Raw genomic sequence first — 25171 nt, 5'->3', positions numbered from 1 at the left:
GGGGGTCCATGGCTTGACTTTTTGGGGGAAAGGGGGAGTCCACAGTAGTTAGCTAACTGAGAACCATTTATATAAATGATATTTCTTCATTGCTAATGGACAATGGATCTTAGGCTGGGATCTTGCTTCTCCTTCTGGTCAAAGACAGGAAAGATGAACTTAGGGAAATAGGTTGGCTCTCAAATAATGCACTAGTTTGCATCCTCACCAAGCTCAAATAAGACCTACATTCACACATACATTCACAGAATATAAAGAAAACAACAACATTCTACTTCTACACTAATGCAAACATGTAATACTACATTGAACAAATGTAAATAAATGTAAACCCACAACAACTGAAATGAATGTAAAAATGATAGAAATATCCTTAAGCTAAGTATAATTCTTTCTCCCATTGGTAATGAAGGTCATTAGCCTGGGATGTACTACAACTATCAACAACCAGTGTGGGCCATCTAAATGGCTGCTTAAGATAGAAGAACTTGCCATAGTACTTTACTTCTAAATGCAGCTTCTGCAGAAGCATACTTATAATGATTTACAAATGTGCTGGGAGATGTCCAGGTTGCTGCCTACCATACCTCAACTAATGGTGCACTCATTGCAAATATTGCAGATGTAGCTGTTACCCTTGTGGAATGTACTGTCACTGGTGGAATGTACTTATAAACCTTAATAGTATGTGCTCTAATCCAACATGATAATCTTGTATTTATCATCTTCCTCCCTAAAGTTGTGAAAGGATACAAAAAGGCAATCTCCCTTAATTTATTTTGTTCTCTCTATATACCTTTACAGTGGGACACGGATGGTGCTGTGGTCTAAACCACAGAGCCTAGGGCTGGCTGATTGGAAGGTCGGTAGTTTGAATCCCCGTGACGGGGTGAGCTCCCATTGTTTGGTCCCTGCTCCTGCCCACTTAGCAGTTCGAAAGCACGTCAAGTGCAAGTAGATAAATAGGTACCGCTCCGGCGGGAAGGTCAACCAGGTTTCTGTGCCCTGCTCTGGTTCACCAGAAGTAGTTTAGTCATAGAATCATAGAATCATAGAGTTGGAAGAGACCACAAGGGCCATCGAGTCCAACCCCCTGCCAAGCAGGAAACACCATCAGAGCACTCCTGACATATGGTTGTCAAGCCTCTGCTTAAAGACCTCCAAAGTAGGAGACTCCACCACACTCCTTGGCAGCAAATTCCACTGTCGAACAGCTCTTACTGTCAGGAAGTTCTTCCTAATGTTTAGGTGGAATCTTCTTTCTTGTAGTTTGGCTCCATTGCTCCGTGTCCGCTTCTCTGGAGCAGCAGAAAACAACCTTTCTCCCTCCTCTATGTGACATCCTTTTATATATTTGAACATGGCTATCATATCACCCCTTAACCTCCTCTTCTCCAGGCTAAACATGTCCAGCTCCCTTAGCCGTTCCTCATAAGGCATCGTTTCCAGGCCTTTGACCATTTTGGTTGCCCTCCTCTGGACACGTTCCAGTTTGTCAGTGTCCTTCTTGAATTGTGGTGCCCAGAACTGGACACAGTACTCCAGGTGAGGTCTGACCAGAGCAGAATACAGTGGCACTATTACTTCCCTTGATCTAGATGCTATACTCCTATTGATGAGGCCCAGAATTGCATTGGCTTTTTTAGCTGCCGCGTCACACTGTTGGCTCATGTCAAGTTTGTGGTCAACCAAGACTCCTAGATCCTTTTCACATGTACTGCTCTCAAGCCAGGTGTCACCCATCTTGTATTTGTGCCTCTCATTTTTTTTGCCCAAGTGCAATACTTTACATTTCTCCCTGTTAAAATTCATCTTGTTTGTTTTGGCCCAGTTCTCTAATCTGTCAAGGTCGTTTTGAAGTGTGATCCTGTCCTCTGGGGTGTTAGCCACCCCTCCCAGTTTGGTGTCATCTGCAAATTTGATCAGGATGCCCTTGAGTCCATCATCCAAGTCGTTGATAAAGATGTTGAATAAGACCGGGCCCAAGACAGAACCCTGTGGCACCCCACTAGTCACTCTTCTCCAGGATGAAGAGGAACCATTGATGAGCACCCTTTGGGTTCGGTCAGTCAGCCAGTTACAAATCCACTGAGTGGTAGCATAGTCAAGACCGCATTTTACCAGCTTTTTTACAAGAATATCATGGGGCACCTTGTCAAATGCCTTACTGAAATCAAGGTAGGCTATATCCACTGAGTTCCCTTCATCTACCAGGCTTGTAATTCTGTCAAAAAACGAGATCAGGTTAGTCTGACATGACTTATTTTTCAGAAATCCATGCTGACTATTGGTGATCACAGCATTCCTTTCTAGGTGTTCACAGACTGTTTTCTTAATGATCTGCTCCAGAATCTTCCCTGGTATTGATGTCAGACTGACTGGGCGGTAATTATTTGGGTCCTCTCTTTTCCCCTTTTTGAAAATAGGGACAACATTTGCCCTCCTCCAGTCTGCCGGGACTTCGCCTGTTCTCCAGGAATTCTCAAAGATGACTGCCAGTGGTTCTGAGATCACATCTGCCAGTTCTTTTAATACTCTTGGATGCAGTTCATCTGGCCCTGGAGACTTGAATACATCTAAACTAGCCAAGTATTCTTGTACTATCTCCTTAGTTATTCTGGGCTGTGTTTCCTTTGCTGAATCATTTGCTCCAAATTCTTCAGGTCGGGCATTGTTTTCTTTATCGGAGAAGACTGAGGCAAAGAAGGCATTGAGGAGTTCAGCCCTTTCTGTGTCCCCTGTTTGCATTTCACCATCTTCTCCTCTGAGTGACCCCACTGTTTCTTTGTTCTTCCTTTTGCTACGAACATACCCATAAAAGCCTTTTTTGTTGCTTTTAACCTCTCTAGCAAGCCTGAGTTCATTCTGTGCTTTAGCTTTTCTGACTTTGTGTCTACACGTGCTGGCTATTTGTTTGAATTCCTCTTTGGTGGTTTCCCCCCTTTTCCATTTTTTGTACACATCCTTTTTTAATCTTAACTCAGTTAAAAGTTCTTTAGATAGCCACCCTGGCTTCTTTAGGCACCTTCCATGTTTCCGTCTCATTGGTATTGCCTGATGTTGTGCTTTTACTATCTCCCTCTTAACAAACTCCCAGCCATCATGAACTCCCTTTCCTTTTAGTATTACGGTCCATGGGATCTCACCCAGCACTTCCCTAAGTTTTATGAAGTCGGCTTTCTTAAAGTCAAGAAATTGAGTCCTAGTATGCTTGGCTGCTCCTTTCCGCTGTATAGTAAACTTCAGAAGAGCATGATCACTCGCGCCTAATGATCCTTCCACTTCTACCTCACTAACCAGCTCATCAACATTGGTTAGGACCAGATCTAAAATGGCTGTTCCTCTTGTTGCTTCTCCCACTTTCTGGACAATGAAGTTGTCTGCAAGGCCAGTGAGGAATCTGTTTGACCTTATGCTCTTGGCTGAGTTTGACATCCAACAAATATCCGGGTAATTGAAGTCCCCCATTACTACTATCTCCCTTCCTTTTGCATGCTTGGCCATCTGTTCCAGGAAGGCATCATCTATGTCCTCCATTTGGCTTGGGGATCTATAGTAAACTCATGCTGGCCACATGACCCGGGTGCTGTCTGCGGACAAACGCCGGCTCCCTCGGCCTATAAAGCGAGATGAGCGCGCAACCCCAGAGTCCTCCACGACTAGACCTAACGATCAGGGGTACCTTTACCTTTATAAACCTTTACTGCCTGGCAGACAACTAAAGTGTGCCATGCTCTTTCTGACTGATTTGATGGCACAGGACAAAGGGTTAGCAAAATCAACTCCTCTTGTGTATGAAAGCATGGCATTACTTTTGGAATGAAAGATGTATCTGTCCTCAAACTATTCTCTGTATGAAATGCACAAAGAGGTTTAACTACAGAATGTGCATTCAATTCAGACACCCTGTGGGTAGATGTAAGTGCCACCCAAAACAACACTGAGAGACATCAGTCTGCTTTCCTCAGTTCATCTTTCCCACATTTGGCCACAGGGTGGAGCAAGATCCCAGTCTAATGATCTTCATTACCAATGGGGGTATTTATTTGTTATTTATTTTAAAATATTTATTAACTGTTTATTATTAAAAGTAATCATGAAGCAATGTGAACAGCATAAAAACATAAACATAAAACATCCAATAGAATAGCAATATAAAAACCTAAACCATAAAAGCAGCATTAAAAAAGAAAGGTACAGTGTCTAGTGTTAACGATCCAGGAAAGTCCAAAAAAGAATGTTTTGAAGAATGCCTAGAACATGCAAGAGATGAAGCTGACCATACAGCAAAGAACAGGATGTTCCAAATAAAAGGCAGAATTGCAGAAAAGGCCTCTTTAGGGGTCATGGCCATAAAACAGTCTGCAGTCTGTATAAATATTTATTTCACTTGTCTAACAAGAGGACAGTCTGTACTATCAAAGTTAAAAACATCATCAAAATTTAACAAATCAATACATAAATGACTCAGGACTGCAGTATTCAACAACCTGTCCCCCCCACCCACCCGTGAACCGACCCAGACCCTGCAATAATCATCTGAGGCACTTCTTCATTGTCCTATTCCACTAGGCGTCTGAAGGGCAGCTACATGATAACAGGCCTTTTCTGTGGTGGCTCCCTGCTTGTGGAATGCTCTCCCCAGGGAGGTTTGCCTGGCACCTTAGTTAAATATATTTATGTGCCAGGCAAAAGCATTCCTCTTCTCCCAGGTCTTTGGATGGTTTATCTCTAGCCTTTTAAACTGTGGAGGGGGTTATTGTTTTTCTTTGCTATTATGTAATGTGGGGGTGTATGGAGTGTTAGAGAAGGGGTAACACCTCTGGTGGTGGACACGTTGTTCTCCTTATGAGGTAGTTCTCCTTATGAGGTAGTTTGCCCGCCTTTGGTCCCCAACCCTGCATTCATTTCTCACTTGTGGCTTCTACAATCTGTCAACACGTAACAGCGGCCATACCCTGTGAATGGATTTGACTGGCTGGTTAAACCAGGTGAGGGTGGCCAATGGGTCATTGAGCGGGCAAGAACAATAGTGGGTCCAACAATTCAGAATGCATGTGCTGTAGAGGGAAGTGAGGAGTAGGTGGGGATTGTGAACCTGGGAAGGTACCCCATCTACAAGAAGGAAATCTCTGATCCTAAACCTCAGCTGCCTTGTGGGATATCTTCAGAAGAAGAAAAGGCTAAGGAATAAGCCCTACACAAATCCAGAGTGGAGTCCCTAAGATGGTTGGATGGCATCTTGTATGCTTCCTTCCAGAAACGCCTGCAGCCAAGTTGGTGCCAAACATATTGCTCTTCTTTCCATTGGACCACAATGAGGCCAAGAGGTGGGTCTTGTCATCTTGGCAGCCCAGGATTTCCATACACACTGCTCAGGCTTGAGCACAGGAAAGGTCACTTTGGTGCTGCTAATGCAGCAGTTTGACTTCACCCCTGGAGGCACACTCCAATGTCTCCTGAGACAGACAGATGCCACCAATGTTAGGTATTTTTGTGTTTTTATATTGTAAACAACCCTGTGATCCTTGGATGAAGGATAGTATAGAAATGTAATAAATAAAACAAAACATAAAAACAGCACTAGCCTTGGTGGAAAACTGAGCTCAGGCATCACTATTCTAAGGACAGATATGTCTCAGAAGGTTTTTTCAGATGGTTCGAGTTCTTTTCAGCTGTAGTGCACTTACATAAAAATAAGCATTGGTCCTTTTTTCAAACCATGCAGCCTCTTAAACCTGTGCAGGTCTCAATGCAAAAATAATCTATAGCCATTCAATGGATGATTAGTGTTGAACATAAGGTTTTCAGTTTAGCTTCATGTCAAAACTTTAGTTGGCAAAATGAAGAATCATAGCAAACCTACCACTGATACTGCCTGGTTCAGCAGCTGCAAGGGCTTGGGCTTCTTCCAACTCTTTCTGGTTCAATTCCAACTTTTCCTTTAACCCTTCCTTCTTTATCAATAGTTGTTGCAATTCCATATCTACAGAAAGAAATGGCTTGGAATCATCTCTTGAAAACAAATAATACCCTTAATCTCAGGGATGTGGGTTTGAGCCCCATGTTGGGCAAAAGATTTTTGCATTGCAGGGGGTTGGATTAGATAATACACATAGTTCCTTGCAACTTTACAATTCTATGAGTCTGTGATTCTTATCAGGTTTAATAAAACCCAAAGGGGTTGGATAAAATAGCACAAATGCCTTAACAAAAAATCAATATAATTAACAGCAATCCTAGATGTTTGCTACATATGCAGTAAGATCAGAATGAATCCTCTCCAGCCCCACCCCAACACATGGCCAAAGCCTTAGGGAGAAAGTTTCCATAGATGCAAATGGGGGTTTCCCCCTAATACTTCTAGCTGCAAGGGATAGCGGGGTTATCCCAAACAAGCCAGAAAGGGAACATACATATCTTCCCTCCTCACATACTGTACTGCATGTCCAATATAAACTGCTGTCTCCCCGACTGTAAGAAAATAACTTGTTGCATGCTACATTTCTAGCAAGTCAAGTTTCTGCTTTGGCCCTCCATTTCCACTCACCAGGAGGTTTTCCAGCTAGAGCTCTTTCTGAAACACGATCCTTTGCTTCTTCTATATCACATACTGTTTCCTCTAGTTCTTTAGACAAGAGTTCTTTTTGCTCAGCTAGCTCCTGTAGTTTAGTCTCTGCAAAATAATTTCACACCAGGAGATAACAAAATATAGGCTGAAATAACTTGCTACACGCATTAGTGCAAATTCCTTTATTACCTGGAAACTTTAAATGTGTACTGTATATGCATTTATATTACTAGTTGCACTTTACTTCCTACGAACCCTGACTTTCAGGCTGAGTAAATTTTCTTTTAACTATAATGTTTTTGTTTTTTAAAAGGCCCTTACTAACACAACATAATATATTATACCATTGAAGGAACAATCCTCTTCAGTGGGAAGTTGGAGGGGTGTGTGTGGAATTTTTTTCAGACTGAGAGCTGCATTCCTTTCTGGTCAACCTTCCAGAGACCACAGGTCATTGGTGGATGGGCCCAGTGGCAAAAGTGGGCAGAACAACAAATAAGAATACAGTAGGCCAGACTAGTTTCTACACACACAAACAAACTCCTCCAACTAGGCAAGCAAGAAGCATTATCAGAGAGCTCAAGGACAAATTCAAGTCATGCTATAGATAACAGCATGAGAAATCACATCATACATACCACTGATACTGCCTGGCTCAGCAATTGCAAGAGCCTGAGCTTCTAGTAGCTCCTTCTGGTTGGATTCCAACTTTTGCTGTAACTCTTGCTTCTTTGCAGACAGCTCATATAATTCCCTTTCTGCAGAAATATTATACATATATTTGAAGAATAATTTCTAAACTCATAATTGCTCACGTAAAATAAAAGGACTTAAAAATGGAATTATTTCACAGAAATAACAAACTCTTTATCTGTCATTGCAGAACTTATAAAAAGGCAAAGGAGCATAATGAAACCCTTATGGGAATGTGGCAAAGTAACCTCAATATGGCATAAGTCCCTGACAGTATCGCACAGATCAAGTATGATTTAGGTTAGCCTTGCCAAAAATGGTACCTTCCAGTTGTTTGGAGCCACAATTCTCATTAACCCCAAGCCAGCATTACCTATGGCCAGGATGATGGAAATTGTAGACAAACATATTGAGGGCTACAAGTTCCCCATCAGTGCTCGAAATTACAACAGTAAAAAATGTGCCAATTCCCTGTCCTCCCAGTTGTTGAAAACAAGAGGCTATGTATAAATTCTCTTGTACATCAGTACAAGAGTTCAAGCCAAAAGAAGAGATGGCACAGCTAGGCAGTAGTTATCAGTGGACAGGATGGGACTATGCTGCTTTTACCTGGCTCCCCAATGCCCAAATGGCTGCTGATTATGGAGAGGCATGGGGGAGTGGATTGATCCTGCTGCTGCACTTGGACCACACCAACCTTCTCACCAGCACTGGCATTAGGAAGCCTGGTAAGTAGAGCACTTTTGCACTGCTGACTGCTACTGTTTCTAGGTGAACCCTCTCATTATGATTAAGTTTAGAAAGTACTGATCCACCATGCTAAAACTTTTCTGCACACCCTTTTTCTTTCATATTTATTAGTTCTATTTTTATATATACTGTCAAAAGAGCTCATGAGAGCTTGCCAGAACCATCTGCTGAAGCTGAAGCTCCTCACTTCTCTGGTAGCACTAACAGCAGCAGCAGCAGCAGCAGAGGAAGCACATACTCAGGCACTCTATCAGTGGGGTTCTACCACCTACCCAAGGCAGTTGTTTAGTCTGTCTCATGGGTGGGTTGACTCTGGAAAAAGGGGTTGTCCCAAGCAAGCAGGAGAGGGAAGAGACATCTCTTCTCTCCTCATATACCTGAGGAGGCCTTCCCAATAAGAACCGCTGTCATCTCCACCCCCGATTGCAAGTAAGGGAGGAAAACCTAGTTGAATGCCACTTTTCTTGGAAGCATCTGCTTTGGCCCCCAGTCCCTACTCACCAGGAGATTTTCCAGCTAGAGTTGCTCTTTCTGAAACATGATGCTTTACTTTTGCCATATCATTTACTGTTTCCTCTAGTTCTTTAGTAAAGAGTTCATTTTGCTTAGCTAGCTCCTGTAATTTAGTCTCTGCAAAACAATTTTACACCAGTAAATAAAAAATGAATGTATGCTGAAATAACTGTGCTACATACAATAATGCAATTTCCATTATTACCTAGAAACTTTAAATGTGTACTGTGTGTGCACGGATAATAGTAGCTACCTGTACTTCCTACACACCCTGACTTTCAGGCTGATTAATGATAGAGTATCTTTGTTTTTTGTTTTGTTTTTAAGACCCTTATTAACATGACAACATATTATACGACTGAAGGAACAATCCTCTACAGTAGGAAGGGGAGCAAAGCTTTTCCAGACAGAGAACTGGATTCCTTTCTGGTCAACCTTCCAGAAGCCACAGGCCATTGGTGGACAGGCCCAGTGGCAAAAGTGGATGAAACAACAAATATGAACACAGAAGGCTAATTTCTACTAACACACATTGACCCTATCCTCCAACTAGACAAGCAGGAAGCATTACCAGAGAGTTCAAGGACAAATTCCAATCAGGCAAAACCCTCAAGGAAGCCGCAAAGGACTGATAATAGCTGTTGCCCAGGGAGATTCCCAAGAGCCAGTGAGGCCTGGAGGAGCACAACTGACCCCCAGGCCAGAGTTTTCCCACTCCTGTTCTATGCAAAGGCTCCTGGCAAGGACTATCAACTTTATTCAGACAGAAGGTCTTTCATGCCAAGTATATATGCATGCTTAAATGCTTTGGTTTTATATTCAATGGTGTCCCCCATTTGTGCAAGGACTTGGACTTCCCCCAGACAATCACCTTAAATCTGTACTGGGGTCTGCCCCAACCTTCCAAGGCAGCTTTTGTGGTGGTGCATGCCATAAACAGTATTTTTACCTTGAGTTACAAATGTGTTACTTCCTCAGGAAATTTATTGAGGGGATTTTGATTCCAGACAATGATACTGGACAGCATTTTAAATGATGTTTCCACCATTTAGAACCTATTTCTCCCTACCCTGATACTTTTTCATGTTTCCATTGTACACTAGCTTCAGAATATAAACTCTACAGGGGGAGAAATTGACCAAAAACAGTAAGTAACTTTCCGCATGAAGTCCATTTTCCTAATTATCCATTGGATGAATTATATTCTACTAAGAGAGACCAAATTGCAAACATGCGCTGGATTATGAAGAAAGCTAGAGAAATCCAGAAAAACATCTACTTCTGCTTCACTGACTATGCAAAAGCATTTGACTGTGTCGACCACAGCAAACTATGATAAGTTCTTAAAGAAATGAGAGTGCCTGATCACCTCATCTGTCTCTTGAGAAATCTCTATGTGGGACAAGAAGCTACAGTTAGAACTGGATATGGAATAACTGATTGGTTCAAAATTGGGGAAAGAGTATGACAAAGCTGTATATTGTCTCCCTGCTTATTTAACTTATATGCAGAATTCATCATGTGAAAGGCTGGACTAGATGAATCCCAAGCTGGAATTAAGATTGCCAGAAGAAATATCAACTACCTCAGATATGCAGATGACACAACCTTAATGGCAGAAAGTCAGGAGAAATTAAAGAACCTTTTAATAAGGGTGAAAGAGGAGAGTGCAAAATATGGTCTGAAGCTCAACATAAAAAAAACTAAGATCATGCCACTGGTCCCATCACTTCCTGGCAAATAGAAGGGGAAGAAATGGAGGCAGTGAGAGATTTTATTTCTTGGGTTCCATGATCACTGCAGATGGCGACAGCAGTCACGGAATTAAAAGACACCTGCTTCTTGGGAGAAAAGCAATGACAAACCTAGAAAGCATCTTAAAAAACAGAGACATCACCTTGCCGACAAAGGTCCGTATAGTTAAAACTTTGGTTTTCCCAGTACTGATGTATGGAAGTGAGAGCTGTACCATAAAGAAGGCTGATCACTGAATAATTGATGCTTTTGAATTGTGGTGCTGGAGTCCCATGGACTGCAAGAAGATCAAACCTATCCATTCTTAAGGAAATCAGCCCTGAGTGCTCACTGGAAGGACAGATCATGAAACTGAGGCTCCAATACTTTGGCCACCTCATGAGAAGAGAAGACTCCCTGGAAAAGACACTGATGTTGGGAAAACTGAAGGCACAAGGAGAAGGAGACGACATAGGACGAGATGGTTGGACAGTGCTCTCAAAGTTTGACCAAACTGTGGGGGGCAGTGGAAGACAGGAGTGCCTGGCGTGCTCTGGTCCATGGGGTCACGAAGAGTCAGACATGACTAAACGACTAAACAACAAGAAACAGTTAAGGCTATACATAACAGCATGAGAAATCACATCATACATACCACTGATACTGCCTGGCTCGGCAACTGCAAGAGCCTGAGCTTCTAGTAGCTCCTTCTGATTGGATTCCAACTTTTGCTGTAACTCTTGCTTCTTTGCAGACAGCTCATATAATTCCCTTTCTGTAAATGAATGAATGAATGAATGAATGAATGTTTTCAAAACAAATTCTAATCTCAGAATTGCTCACATAAAATAAGGTTATTTTTAAAATGGAATTATTTTACAGAAATTGCAAACTCTTTATCTGTTATTGCAGATCTTATAAAAGGGCAAAAGAGCCATATGAAACCCTTTGGGAATGTGGCAAAGTAACATCAATGTGGCATTACTTATGGCCAGGATGATGCAAATTGTAGTCAAACAACATTTGCAGGGCCTCATGTTCCCTGTCACTGCTCTAAATTACCACAGGGAAAAATGTGCTAATTCACTGTCCTCCCAGTTGTTGAACACTATAAATCACCTTGCACTGATCATCAGGGCTGGAGGGTCAGTCTAATTACCATTTTTCTTCCTTTTCAGCCCCAAAGAAGAGTTGGTACTGCTAGGTAGTAGCAGTAAGTGTGGCAGAGTGGGGCTGTGCTGTTTGCCTGGCTTCCCTATGCCAGGACTGCAAGTAGAAGCAGCACATTGCCTCTGATACTGCACTTGCACTGCATCAACCTTCCCACCATCTCTCTCTCACCAGCACTGGTATTCAGATGAAGTTCGCAAAGTATTGGCCCACCGTGCTAAGACACCTCTGCCACACATTTTGTTCTCTCACATTTATTTGTTGAGTTTTGTCCAGCAACAATACCTCTCAAGCCAGCTAACAACACTTAAAATCCACTATTGTTGCACATTAAATTATAGTATAAACTGATGGATTAAGCTTGGATTTCTTAGCATTCCTGATCCCCTCCTATGACCTCCATAGTTCTCAACTGGAACTACATCTAAGAATGATAAAACATATCATCTCTTTTTGATGGTCTCAGTAATGAAAGTGATAATAAGGTTTGTAATATGCACATTATGTGTTTTTGTACAACTTAAGGTAATTTCATTTTAAACTCACCAGCAGTAAATATAAATCCTTCTGAGACACTATCCTGTGCTTTTTGCATCTCATGCACAGTTGAATCTAGTTCTGCAGCTAAGCATCTTCTTTGTTCAATTAGCTCTTGCAGCTTATGATCTACAAAGATATGTTACATCAGTTTGTAACAAAGTATTAATACACTGTTAAATAATTGCATTATTTAAAATAACACCAAGCTTTTAAAAATAATTCCTGTTATGTGCTCAAAGCATCAGTTGAGGGAGTACTACACATATTACTGTATTTTTCGCCCTATAGGACGCACTTTTTCCCCTCCAAAAATGAAGGGGAAATGTGTGTGCGTCCTATGGGGCGAATGCAAGCTTTCGCTGAAGCCTGGAGAGCGAGAGGCATTGGTGCGCACCGACCCCTCTCGCTCTCCAGGCTTCAGGAAGCTATCCGCAAGCCTTGCGAGCCCAGGGGAGTTCCTGCGGGCTTGCAAGGCTTGCGGGCAGCAGCCCGAAGCACGCGGCGCCCTCCGGAGGACGCCCCGTGCTTCGGGCAAGGTGTCCGCAAGCCTTGAGTGCCCGCCGGGAGGTCCCGCCGGGCGCGCAAGGCTTGGGGCGGCAGCCTGCAGAAGGGCTCTGCGGGGCAGGGAGGGGAGAGGCTGAGATGGGACTCTGGCCGGCCCCGCACACCGCCGAGCGCCCGCGCCATGGCTCGCAACTTCGAGCTCCTCTTTGACTCCCTGGGACACTTCGGCAGGTAACAGGCTGGAGCGCCGAGAGGGAGGCAGCAGCGGCAGAGGAGGAGTGGGGTTGGAGAGTTGGAGGCGCTGTGGGTCTCCAGTCTGGCCCTCCACTCCCTGGGCAGGGGCGAGGGTGGGGGTGGCGAGGCGTGGGAGAAGCGGAGAGCTTTTCTGACTCGGGCGCCCGCCAGGGGTAGGGGAGGGAGACACATGTCCACCGCGGGGGAGCGAAGGTTGGCCACTTCCTGTGAAGGCTTGTTGCTAGTTTTGACTCTCGCCCTCCCTCCAAAAAGCGGGAAGCAGAGAGCGCGCTCGCGGCTTATCCTCGCACTACAACCTCGCGAAGTGGGCTAGGCTGAGAGATGGTGTCTGTCCCCAAGGTCACCCAGTGAGCTTCAGGGATGAATGGGGATTTGAACCCCGGTGTCTTCCCAGCTCGATTCACTACAGCACGTTAATGCAGCATTTGAGGGCTTAGAGGCTAATAAAAGCCCCTGTTTTAAAATACTGGTGAAGGAACCCTTAAGGGAGTATATGTACTATATATGAGGTGGGAGATCTTTTGGCCAAACGACTAAAAAGAGGAAGTTCCCTAAATTTTCCCTAAATTTTCCTCTTTATCCCAGAGGTCTGGTAGTGGTTATTTTGCACATGTTCCAAAAAAAGTCTTCCTGTCATTTGTGGCATGAGCTCTGTGGGTAGGGTCCAAGTGAGCCTTGGCTCCCATTCCCACATGGGGATGGAATATGCTGTTTGAAGGGGGTTGTGGAGGTTTTCCTCTTGCCCTGTGTGTGCAAAACACATGGGGAGCTGCTTATAGCAGGGGTGTGTGTAAGGAGGGGCTTGGCAAACCTGTGTCTTGGGGTTCTTTGAGTATGCTCTCACCTCTAGGAACTTATCTCTATGCTTAGGCAGGAAGAACCAGCTGCACAAATATAAGATGGGGGGCACCTGGCTTACCAGCTATTAGCATCTGTCTGTCTCAAGAGACAATGGAGTGCACCTCTGGGGGTGAAGTCAAACCGCTGGAGAATCACAGGGCCCACAGTGACTGCCCAGACTGGTAACTGCTACCTCCCACATTGTTTTGGCTGTTTTAGCAGCACCAAAGTAAACTCACTGGGGCGCAAGCCTGGGCAGTGTTTATGGAGGTCCTGGGCTGCCCAGATGACAAGTCCTCACTCTGCCTCACTGATGTGGTCCAAAGGAAAGCAGAGCAAAACATTTGGCACCAGCTTGGCTGCAGGAGGAGTACAAGGCACAATCCAATCATCTTAGGGACACCACGGAGCACGCCCCGTGCTTCGGGCAGGTGTCCGCAAGCCTCGTGCGCCCGGTGGGAGGTCCCGCCAGGCTTGCAAGGCTTGCAGGCAGCAGCCTGTTCTGGGGGCTGGGGTCGGGGGAAGCTCGGGCTTCCCCTGCGCCAGCCCCACGCCTGGGGGAATTTTTTTTTCTTTATTCCCCCCCCCAAAAAAAACCTAGGTGCATCCTATGGGGCGGTGCGTCCTATGGGGCACAAAATATGGTATATGTGGTCTTTTTATGTGTGCTTAAATTAGTCACTTATTTTAAAGAAACCATGTGCTCCCATCACTCATCAGCTGATGGGCAGTGGGATGGGGTGGGGTGGGGTGGGGAAACCATTTCCATTGAAATTGCTGTTAAAATGGAGGAAAACAGCACAAGCAACGCTGACAGTAAACCCTACATATATTAAGTAAAAAAGAAACATCGTCACCCGACCCCACCCCCACCCATCTTTCCCCAGCCCCCACCTCTTTCCCCCTTTTCTTCCTAATGTCTCAACAAATGAAACTGATTTGTAAAAATGTTACATGGGGGAAAATACGAGAAAGACATTGCGCATACTTTTGTAAATCAAGAAAATCTTTAATAAAAATACATTTAAAAAAAAATGGAGGAAAACATCTCCCACACAAGTCAATTAGTTTGTACTTATGAAAATACAAAAACAATACTCTATAGCTAGTGGTTTTATTCAAGAAAATAGGTCGCGCCTCAACTGCCCACCCACCCGCTTGTTCGCTCCTTCCTTTGCTGCTTCTAATGTCACTTCCTGCAGCTAAAGGCACAGCTTCCCAGAGGCAATTTGCCACAACCTTTACAATTGCCAAAGTGCCTTCTAGGAAGGTGCCTGACGATTGCAAAAGGGTGGCATGACCTTTCTACAATCATCAGGCACCTTCCTGGAAGGTGTTTTGGCAATCGTAAGGGTCGCGCCCAAGCGCCTCTGGGAGGCTGCGCCTGCAGTTACAGGAAGTGGTGTGGCAGTGGAGGAAGTAGCAATGGCAGTGGAGGAAGTGGCAAAGGTGGGGGGAGGGGAGGAAATGAGCAGGTGAGCAAGCAGGCAAGCAAGCAGTAGCGGCAAGATGGTGGCTGGGGAAAAAGCTGTGGTGGTACAGCATACCGGCAGGTACCACCTCAAAAAAAGCATTGTCTATAGCTATGCAAAGGTCATTGGGCAGTGCCCAAAAGTTAAACTGAAACAGAAGGATCCTAATTCCAAGTAGAGGTGTTTCAGACTGTAAGCTGATAACATGGGAAGCCAGATCATACATACCACTGATACTGCCAGGTTGAGCAATGGCAAGAGCCTGAGCTGCTTCTAGCTGCTTCCGATTAGATTCCAACTTTTCCAATAACTCTTGTTTCTTCTCTGATAGTTCATATACTTTTCTTTCTGGAAAAAAAATGTGCTTCAATCAATTCTTGAAAAATAGTGTCAAAAGTCATCCTTGTTCTCAACATCATGTAGAATGGTTGTTTTTTTAATTGACTCATTAATATATCTTCTTTTGCTAAAGCAAAGCTTAAAAAGATGTAAAATGGGTGCTTTAGGGAATGTAGCAATGTAACTTAAAGAGGGAAATTCCCTGACAATCCAAGAGATCTGTTGTGATAATGTACACTGAAGTGTGAAAATCTGGGGCCCCTCAAGCTATTTGGAGACAGGAGAAGCTGAGGCTGAGAGGAGATATGATAGCCATCTTCAAATATCCAAAGGGCTGTCACATGGACGATGGAGCAAGAATGTTTTAATCTGCTCCAGAGGGCCCAAAAAAATGGCTTCAAGTTACATGAAAGGAGATTCCAACTAAACATCAGGAAGAACTTTCTGATGGTAAGAACTATTTGACAGTAAAACAGACTTCCTTGAAGGGTGATGGACTCTCATTCATTGGATATTTTTAAGAATAGGTTGGATGACCATCTGCATTGCAGGGGGTTGGACTAGATTACCCTTGGGGTCCCTACTATATGATTCTATGAAGGTCCTCTCTAAATAAATGTTTTGATTAAGACAGAAAAAGTGTCTTAAAATAAGTTTTAAATACAGTGGTTCCTTGGGTTAAGAACTTAATTTGTTCCAGAGGTCTGTTCTTAACCTGAAACTGTTCTTAACCTGAAGCACCACTTTAGCTAATGGGGCCTCCTGCTGCCACTGCGCCGCCACTGCACAATTTCTGTTCTCATCCTGAAGCAAAGTTCTTAATATTTCTGGGTTAGTGGAGTCCGTAACCTGAAGTGTATGTAACCTGAAGCGTATGTAACCCGAGGTACCACTGTATATAAAATGAAAATGCTATGCATAAATAATCTCACATTGATTGTCAGTTATTGGGGGCAATAAATATAGTGACCCTCCTTTTTGCAATGTATCTGTTGATGGAAGCCGCAGAAAGTGTGTCCAAGTAAATGATTTTTCAGGTGAACTATCTCAGGGTAAAATTTGAGTAGCAGTGCCCTAGAAGCATAGCACAGGGCATACTGCTGCCACAAGCTTCACTTACCTCAAGCTACCCGTACTAAAAATCCAACAAAGATACCTACTAAAATTAATAAGTGCCTCAAGTTTCTCAATAGACTGGCCCTCCATGTTGCTGTCATCAGAGAGACTTGCATTCTTTGCAGCACCTTTGTGAGATGCAAAGAAGATATCTCAACTGGCCATAGTTTCTCAGAACCTTCCCTTCCTCAGTTAACCCTATGGAGCCAATTTACAGTGAGGGGGAAAGGAGGCACAGCTTCAAACTGTCTTTTAAAATTTCAAACTTTGTCTTATGCTACGTCAGCGGGCCCTATAAGAGAACCAAAAGCAGTAACAAAATGAAACAAAGGAGATGCAGCTTCAGATCAACCTTCATAGTGATATCCTGGTGTGGTAATTTCAGTTTCAATCATTTTTCCAGTCTTAAATTCAGTTCTGCGCCATGGGCATAGCCACAATTTGGAGGGGGCAGGTCTTTTGTTGGGGGGAGGCAGAACCTCAATTCACTATGTATTTTTATATTTTTATTGATTTAGAGGGGCTGTTTCCCTCCCTGCCCCCCTTGGCTACACCCATGTTCCACACATTACTACATCTGTATGTGTATTTTATTTTAAGACTTCATGAAAATTCTTCAGCACTTTAGTGCTAACTTCTAATACAAACATTTTGGTATGAATTTCCCCTAACATGCACATTTCTGCAAGCATTTTTCTTAATATTGCATTTTTAATGTCATCTTCTCTAATATATGAATTTTGTTCACACTCTCCTTATTATACACATTTTTGTGAACATTATTTGACTGGAGAACTGCATAGGAAAAATCAAAACAGGACATATTTTGAAGGATAGCCACATTTCACCAATTGTTTGAGGAAGTGCAAATTAGGTAGGTTTGCATTAAAATGTGAAGCAAACTGAATGTCTCCCCACCCCATTATAAGAGTACTTATTCTCTACTTACCAGTAGGTCGTACAAACACAGTTCTTTCTGAAGCACGACGATATACATTTTGTATACCATCCAAAGTTGCCTCAAGATCTACAGTCAGATGTCTTTTTTGCTCAGCTAACTCCTGCAGCTTATGCTCTACAAAAAAAAATTCAGGTTAATTCATAACTGTCAGGGGTTCAGGAGCAGAGGCAAGGGCAAGGGAGGAAACAGAGAGCGAGGGGGAGGAGGCAGAAGAAAAGATGAGTGATGACGACGACCCGAGATCTCCGAGTCTTTCCAGTGAATCAGAAGATTCACAGAAAGGAGCACCAGTGGTCAGGGCAAGGGGGGAGCCTAGGGGGACACCCCAGGAAGATAGAGCCAGTGGGGACTCAGAGGAGAGCAGTTGGAAATCGGGACCAGCGTCACAGCCAGAGAGCAGGGAAGAGGAAGAGCGCCAGAGATCAAGCGCTGGCAGCTCGCAACAGGGGGGAGGGCACGAGTCAGGAGTGGCCACACCTCCATCGGGGAGCGAAGAAACGGTCAGACGGAAAGTGGAAGGTTGGGCGCGCGCCCAAGTTCAAATGCACAGGAAAGTGACGCAGTAGGCAGCCAGGAAAGGGAGCCAGGTCCTAAAGCCCGGCGCAAGGAGACAGGGAGTTCCGGGGGGTCGGCGTCAGAAGAATCCAGGAAGGAAGAGACCCCGGGGGGCAGAGGGACCCAGAGGAGAGCAGTCAGGCGGAAAAGGTGGAGCAGGGCTAGGATATTAAGTTGGTGCACAAGGGGCGGAGACTCAGACGGAGCTTCGCCGATCTAGCCATTAGACGTAGAGTTGCACGCAGCAGCTTGAGAATGGAAACTGTAACTCAATAAAGACTTTTACTTAATGAGCGCTGGCTAGCGTGATCCTCTGTGAGCTAGGATCTTGAAGCAGCTCTGACAATAACAAAAATATTAATATATGGAAAGAATATATTTAATATGAATACTTAGCATTTATCAGGTGTTTCTTGTGCCACTTCACTGAGCTGAATGAAATGCCCCCTCCCCCCATCAGTTACCACATTCATACATGGTCACGTTAGGAGGAATATTTAATCAATGAGGGCATTTTTTGGCATGGGCGGGTGCATGCTCTGCACCTGAATACTTTGGAGCCAACCAAAGACTCAGCCAGATTTGGACTTTGTGTACTAAGGATGTTGTTGAGAATGCTCACATGAATTCTACTAAGCTCCCATACTTTTCCAACTCAGAGGTTTAACTTGTGGCACTCTTGTGGGCTCCAAACTGAGATATAAAAAACTCAAGTTTGGCCCCTGTGCACACACCCATTGCCTCAGGATTAAATGAGTTAATTTCTATCAGTCAGAAATAATGAGAGTTTAAAACCTCCCATGATCCTTTCTGGGAAAGTGCTGTGGCTGTCTTTGTAGCTCAGAATTGAATTTTGCTGACATATCTATCAGAAATTGCAATACAATTGCAGTACAAATGACAAATGTTGCTAGAGACTAATGGCTGTCTTTGCAACTGAGAATTGGGTAAGCAAATAGCTCCTTGGGAATATTGTGCACAGCTTCCTAGGCTTAAATGTGTGATTCCTTCCCCAAACCCCTCTTATGAGCTTGGTCCACCCAAAGACCCCTTGTAAAATGTGTTCTGCCAAATTTGAGTATGATGATGCAAAGACTGGCAACACCAACCTCCTCAGTCTGAGAAGCAGTTGTACTTGTGGTTTCACCTGCTAAAAATGCACACTGCATCATTCTAGTGCCACCACTAGGACTAGTAGGCTAGGGCTGCTGGTGCTCAATGCCCTTTCCTCAGCTTTCTGGAACTATGTGAATCAGTAGCAGCCAGCAAGGCAGGATTGGATTGGAATGGTGATGCTGACTGGGTATAGTGGCAGAGTCAATGTAATTATTTATTCATTCATTTTATTGTATTTATATTACATGAATATACCCCCTTTAGCAAAAAAGACTATTTGGTACTCAACTGTAATGAGGATTTCAGAGGTAGGAAAGTGATGCTTTCAGGCCCAATCCACCCCCTGGTCTTGCTGGCTGCCTACAGACTGTTGTAGAGCAATTCTGTTACTAGAGAGCCCTCAATGCCCATTCTGGAGGCATATCTTCTGGCCTTTGTGAAACTGCTTGGCAGGTAAGTACCTTAATTCAGTGAACATATATTTGTAGTTGAAGCAAGAGAAATCACAGTATACATACCACTAACACTCCCTGGTTGAGTAGCTGCAAGTTCCTGAGCTTCTTGTAGTTCTTTCTTAGTAGATGCCAACTTCTCTAGTAACAGTTGCTTCTTTTCAGTTAGCTCATACAATTCATTTAATCCCTTTTCTGCAAGCAAAAATATTTTGAATCACATTTTGGGGAAATGTTTTATATTGCACAAAAACTCAGTTTTCAGTCACCCACAAACTTACTGATGCCATTTAAAATATATAATGTTATCTGTCAATGCAGATCTTAAGACATGGCAAACAGTTCGTTTGCTGTGTAAAATCCCATTTTTTCTGTTTTTCAACTCTAATTTCCTCCTTTGAGCTCTAAGTGTTCCTAACATGAAGCCAGAAAGAGATCACCCTGTGCACTGTACTCTGTCATCTGTGGTCTCCCTGTGTGGAGTTTATCTTTTGCTGCTAAGCTGAGATTAGATGCTCAGACACATTTTTTCTTGGGAGGTAAAGAACACTGGTCCTTACCTGAAGAACATTTATCCAGGATGACAGGCCATCTCATTGTTCCATGCACTCCAAGGTTGAAGGAAGTAGACATGGCATAGTGCTCCTCAGCCTCAATTCATTTCATAATGAGACCATGGATTGATTCAAGACAGGTCAAGCAACATAAAGAAGAGTAGGAGACAAAGCACTGTGCCCAAGTGCTGCAAGCCCTGAGAAGCTACAAGCTGGGTTTTTTCTTTGTTGACTATGAGCATGTGGTCTTTCAGAGCATTGATGCTCCTCTTTATGTTGTTGCTGTTGGTGGCGTGCTGCCTGAACTAAAGAGGAAGAGGCAGCTGACTTAGCCTCTGAAAGAATGATTGGGTAAAGGAGTGCTGGAAAATGTTGAAGTTGTGGTCCTTCCTGAAGGGCTGGCCTACTCAAAAGGGTTGGAAAGGCTGAGAAGGGGAATATGGGCGATCTGTCCTGCTATTTCATGGTGGCTAGACTGGTTTACAGAATCTCCTTCAATGCCTTCTTGACGAAAGGCATTGTACCCACATGTGCAGCAATGACCAAACAGACCCTGTCAGTGCCCCAGTGTCAGAGCCACAGATGTCTATGTGCTTACCACCCACCACAGCCATTGAAAGAGTGGCAAACTGGGTAACACTGAAGGTGACATCAGACACAAAAGCAACTGCTCTATGCAATTTCAACAGGGTTTTCCTAAGCCTCTCTGGATCTTGGTGAGGGTTATCTAAAAGTTTAACTAGCCAGAGCACAGGTACTCAGGAAAGAACTAAGGCATCACAGAAGGCCATGGATGGAAGTAGGAAGTAGTGCTGTCAGTCTTGAGCAGGGTAAAGTCAAGTCTGTGCTCAGAAAGGTCTTTGAACTGGACATCCCCTTCTTTAGGAAGGAGAGACCAATGAACACATATATAGTAGCATCCACACCTGGGACCTTTAGCATGTTCTTGAAGTAAGGCTCTGGTGAGTAGCATTTGTTAGCCTGAGAGGCTTGACAGTATTTTTGAAGGGAATGGGTGCTGGAATGGAACTGATGGAATATCTTTAGCAATCCTTGGAAGGAGCAAGAGCTACATCTGTTGAAGACTAAGAAAATCCTGACATCTAGGGTCTTATGAAGCCTCAGAGGCAAGAAGTTGACAGGCTCAAAGAGATGGTGCAATGAGCTCTGTATCTGAATCACCACTCCCCCTCCCATCTAAGAATTTAGGGTTCAATAAAGGATCACAGGGATCCAGATCATCTGACAGGTTTGAAGGCAGTAGAAGACAAGGGCAGGTGGTTGTGAGGGAAGAACTCATATACCTAAGAGAGGAAATCCTAAGGATGAACAAGGGGAGGAGCAACAGGTGGCAACAGGCCTGGGGTGGTAGGAGGAGAATTGGAGGAATAAAAGGACCTTTCTTTTTTCTTTCATTTTTACACAGAGGAATAAGGCAACACAGAGATGAAAGGACCTTAGCAGAGAAGGGGAGAAGAAAGAAAGTGCAAAAAACTTATGAAAGGGGTCAAGCAAGAGCTAGGACAAAGAAATGAAATAGAATAGGGTTGAGGAGCACCAAGGCATGCCTACTTCTTCAACTCTGTGGTGCAGTGTTTGGGTGAACAAGTGCCTGGATGCCTTCTTTAAGCCAATAGGCCCCACAGATGTATCAATCCTAGATTCAATACATGTAGTAGATGGTGGCACAGCAGAGATAGGGAGCGAAGACACCCTGGTCCACATTTCTGGGCTATGACTAGACTATAGAAGATCTCTGTCATTGCATTTGTAACACTGACAAATATAGTGGTACCTCGGGTTAAGTACTTAATTCGTTCCGGAGGTCCGTTCTTAACCTGAAACTGTTCTTAACCTGAAGCACCACTTTAGCTAATGGGGCCTCCTGCTGCCGTCATGCCACCGGAGCACGATTTCTGTTCTCATCCTGAAGCAAAGTTCTTAACCTGAGGTACTATTTCTGGGTTAGCGGAGTCTGTAACCTGAAGCATATGTAACCCGAGGTACCACTGTATGCATATTATGTGTTATTAAACATAAAAATTAAAACACCTCAAGGTTATTTATTCATTACTCACCACTGGGTATTAGAAATAAAGCTCTTTGTAAAGCTTGCATATCTTGCATACTTTCCTCTAGATCCTTTAGCTCTTCGGTCAAATGTTGTCTTAGCTCAGAAAGTTCCTGAAGTCTTTGCTCTACAAAATTATTTCAGGCCACTTCATAAAAGAACCAATATATTTGAAATAACTACATTCAGTACAAATTTGCAATGGATACACAATATCCATAGGAAATGGTTACCGGTAATAGTAAAAGCACTTGTTGAAAGCTAAAATAACTATATATATGACCTCAACTACCCTATAGGGTTTATCACTGTATGGTCATCCCCATTTTTCTGATGGCAGGGGGAGATTCTACTAAAGGGGAGATTCTCATAAAGCAAATAACATTCCACTTCTCTAATTTTGAGTGAAAAGTAGGAAAAGCTACAACAGGAAAGAGCAAGTGACTTAGGACTAGTTTTACTAATAACTAATAAGATGATGATGATGATTAAAATGGTTACAAGGAGCACATTTCAAAATGGTTCCTTAAATGAACTACTAGCTGTGCAGTATAACCAGAGAAAAATACACACTAGAAAAGCTGCCATTGCTGTTCTGTGGGTATGGCCCTAAAAACCGAAGACTCACGGGCAAGGACATGAGTTAAAAGGAAACATTTTTAAAAGTACATTACAGGAAAACCAATTTAAGTTGTTGGTAAAATATACATTTTGACCAGCAGAATCTGCAGTTCTTAGCAGTTTCCCCACTTCCTAAAGTATAAGACCCTAGCTTAAAAGACCCACAGAAAGAGGAACAAGCGCAGATCTACACTCATGGTTTTTAACATTAAGGAAGGATTAAGGAATGGTTTCAATAACATATATGGACACATGACATCCTACTTTTAAGATTCATAATGCGTTATTAAAATGTGACACCAGAGGATGCAGCAGAGCAACCAGCAGCAGTTTTGATGAAAAAAACCCAAGGTAAAAAACACTTTAATTAATAAGTATGCCTTGTGACGTTTTAAAATGACACATCTAACATCATTCTAACAATGTTCAGTGTAGATCTAGCCCAAGTCTCCACTCCCTCAGATAATAGGTGCAGATTGGCTGCTGTGAAAAAGATGAGACACACTAGGGTATAAGCTTGTAAAGTATAAGCCTAAAAGTGTAATCATGACTCTGTTCAAATTCAAAATTCAAAAATATTTCTGATTAGCAAGCTACCACTAATAATATAAATAAATAAAATCACTATCCCTCCTTCCTCAATGAACATATTTGTTTATGAAATCTTAATTAGGCATAAATCTGTCATTCATTATTTCTAGGTAAAAAAACATTTGAAATTTTGTGCCTTTTTTACCATTCGCACTGTCTGACTGGAGAGATGCAAGCGTTTCTGCTTCTTGTAGATCTTTTAGATTTGAATCTAGTTTTTCTTGCAAAAGTTTTTTCTTCTCAGATAATGCAGAATGTTTCATTTCTACAAGGAAATGCCTCAGAATTATTATAAATGACTATTCCAAAGTTGTATTTAAAATTTGAAACAGTTTTGATTACTTTTCAAAGTAAGTTCTGTTGAAATCAGTTCTCTCTACTTCTGTGTAACATGGAAATAGTTGTGCAATGGATTTGATGGAGTCCTGGGCCAAATCAGGCCTATTCAGAGGGATGATGCCACCTATTCATGGATTCAGGAAAAGTCCTCTCAAGGATTTTGCTTCCTCTCCAGAGAATTGCAGCTCGTTGACTTTCAAACACACAGAAATATGACAACCCAGACTCTTAATTCCAGCCAGCAAAAATACAACCTTAATTATCACTCAATAATACATCACTCACTTTTTCCTACTTGTTGAATATATTATCCATTGCTTATGTGTAGTTATTTAACTGGATGGATTTGCTTACTATGCATTTTGAAAGTTAGGTTCGTGTGAGTGCTTAATAATGAAGAACATTAATTTTCCTTAGTTACCAATCTAATGACAAAAGAGTATACAGTGGATGCAATTACCCTGAAGTTGACTTTTTCCAACAATGCTTGAAGCAGAAGGTTGCGCCATTTGCAGATCCTGCAGGTTTGCTTCTAGATGAGCAGCCAGCACCTTTCTTTGTTCTTTAAGCTCTTTTATCTTTTTATCTGTGGAAACACAAACACTTTGTACATTTATTGTACATTTATTGGACTATATATATTTGAAACTAAATAGTACTTTCTGCTTTTAGATAATAATCTGCTTTTAGCAAATGTACCAATGAACAGCTATGCAATATCAATCATTCATATGTATATCCCACTTGATTATCACAGGTTTATGAAGCAAATTGCAATGCTATAAAATTACAAAACAAACTTATGAAAACACAAAAACCATAATAAATGTTTAAAGCAAAGGACATAGTTGACAATATCCATATGGTAATGGGTTGCGACAAGCCACACTGGTGTGGCAGGAGAGGATGACAAGAGTGGCAGAAAGAGTCAAGGATAATCAAATGAACATTTAAACATCTTAATGTAGAGTAGCATAGCATAGCATAGCATAGAATAGTATCTAAATGTGGTTTTTTTATTTGCAGAATATGCATAGATACATTTTCAAATTGAGAGAAAGAGCACCAAGTGATACTAAAGACAATCCTAGTTGTGATCCAGAATTACTGTTTGAACAGAGTTGCTGGAAAAGACTTGTTTGACACCAGCAGCAGGCCTAACCAAACCTCCCAAAAAGAAGGTTTGCTGACAATATGTGGATAGTTATCTGAGCCTTGGTTTTATATGGACTACAGCTGAAGCTTCTTGAAAGGTACCATGGGTACTCCTCTTAAAGGGGCACCAAGGCCTCCCCTATGCTAGCATTTCCATGTCTTCTGGTAAGCAATTCGTAGAGTGGAATTTCTCAGACCTATCCGGAATACTTGCTGGCTGCAGTGTTCGGGTGGAAATCATCAAAATGTCCAATAAAAC

At 42.9% G+C, this 25171-nt stretch overlaps 1 protein-coding gene across 8 annotated transcripts in view; it reads right to left on the bottom strand.

Moving 5' to 3' along the window:
• The window catches only part of CCDC7 (coiled-coil domain containing 7), a 160993-nt gene that overhangs the window by 63651 nt on the left and 72171 nt on the right, over window positions 1-25171 (bottom strand). For 6 of the 8 annotated variants that reach the window (XM_081163417.1, XM_081163415.1, XM_081163414.1 and 3 more), the window contains exons 32-43: window positions 24218-24343; window positions 23564-23683; window positions 22214-22333; window positions 19648-19776; window positions 17447-17572; window positions 15271-15390; window positions 11978-12097; window positions 10917-11036; window positions 8516-8644; window positions 7210-7329; window positions 6551-6676; window positions 5867-5986 (exon numbers count right to left, since the gene is read on the bottom strand). In XM_081163417.1, the coding sequence (XP_081019543.1) occupies window positions 5867-5986; window positions 6551-6676; window positions 7210-7329; window positions 8516-8644; window positions 10917-11036; window positions 11978-12097; window positions 15271-15390; window positions 17447-17572; window positions 19648-19776; window positions 22214-22333; window positions 23564-23683; window positions 24218-24343 (1476 nt within the window). The remainder of the gene's footprint in view (window positions 1-5866; window positions 5987-6550; window positions 6677-7209; window positions 7330-8515; window positions 8645-10916; window positions 11037-11977; window positions 12098-15270; window positions 15391-17446; window positions 17573-19647; window positions 19777-22213; window positions 22334-23563; window positions 23684-24217; window positions 24344-25171) is intronic. The other 2 variants (XM_081163416.1, XM_081163419.1) reach the window with 2 other exon arrangements.

The sequence above is a fragment of the Podarcis bocagei genome, assembly GCF_964188305.1.
Source record: "Podarcis bocagei genome assembly, chromosome: 12".
In the NCBI taxonomy this organism is placed as follows: Eukaryota; Metazoa; Chordata; class Lepidosauria; order Squamata; family Lacertidae; genus Podarcis; species Podarcis bocagei.
The sequence above is the reverse complement of the archived record's forward strand: the minus strand, read 5'-3'. Positions and strand labels throughout refer to the sequence as shown.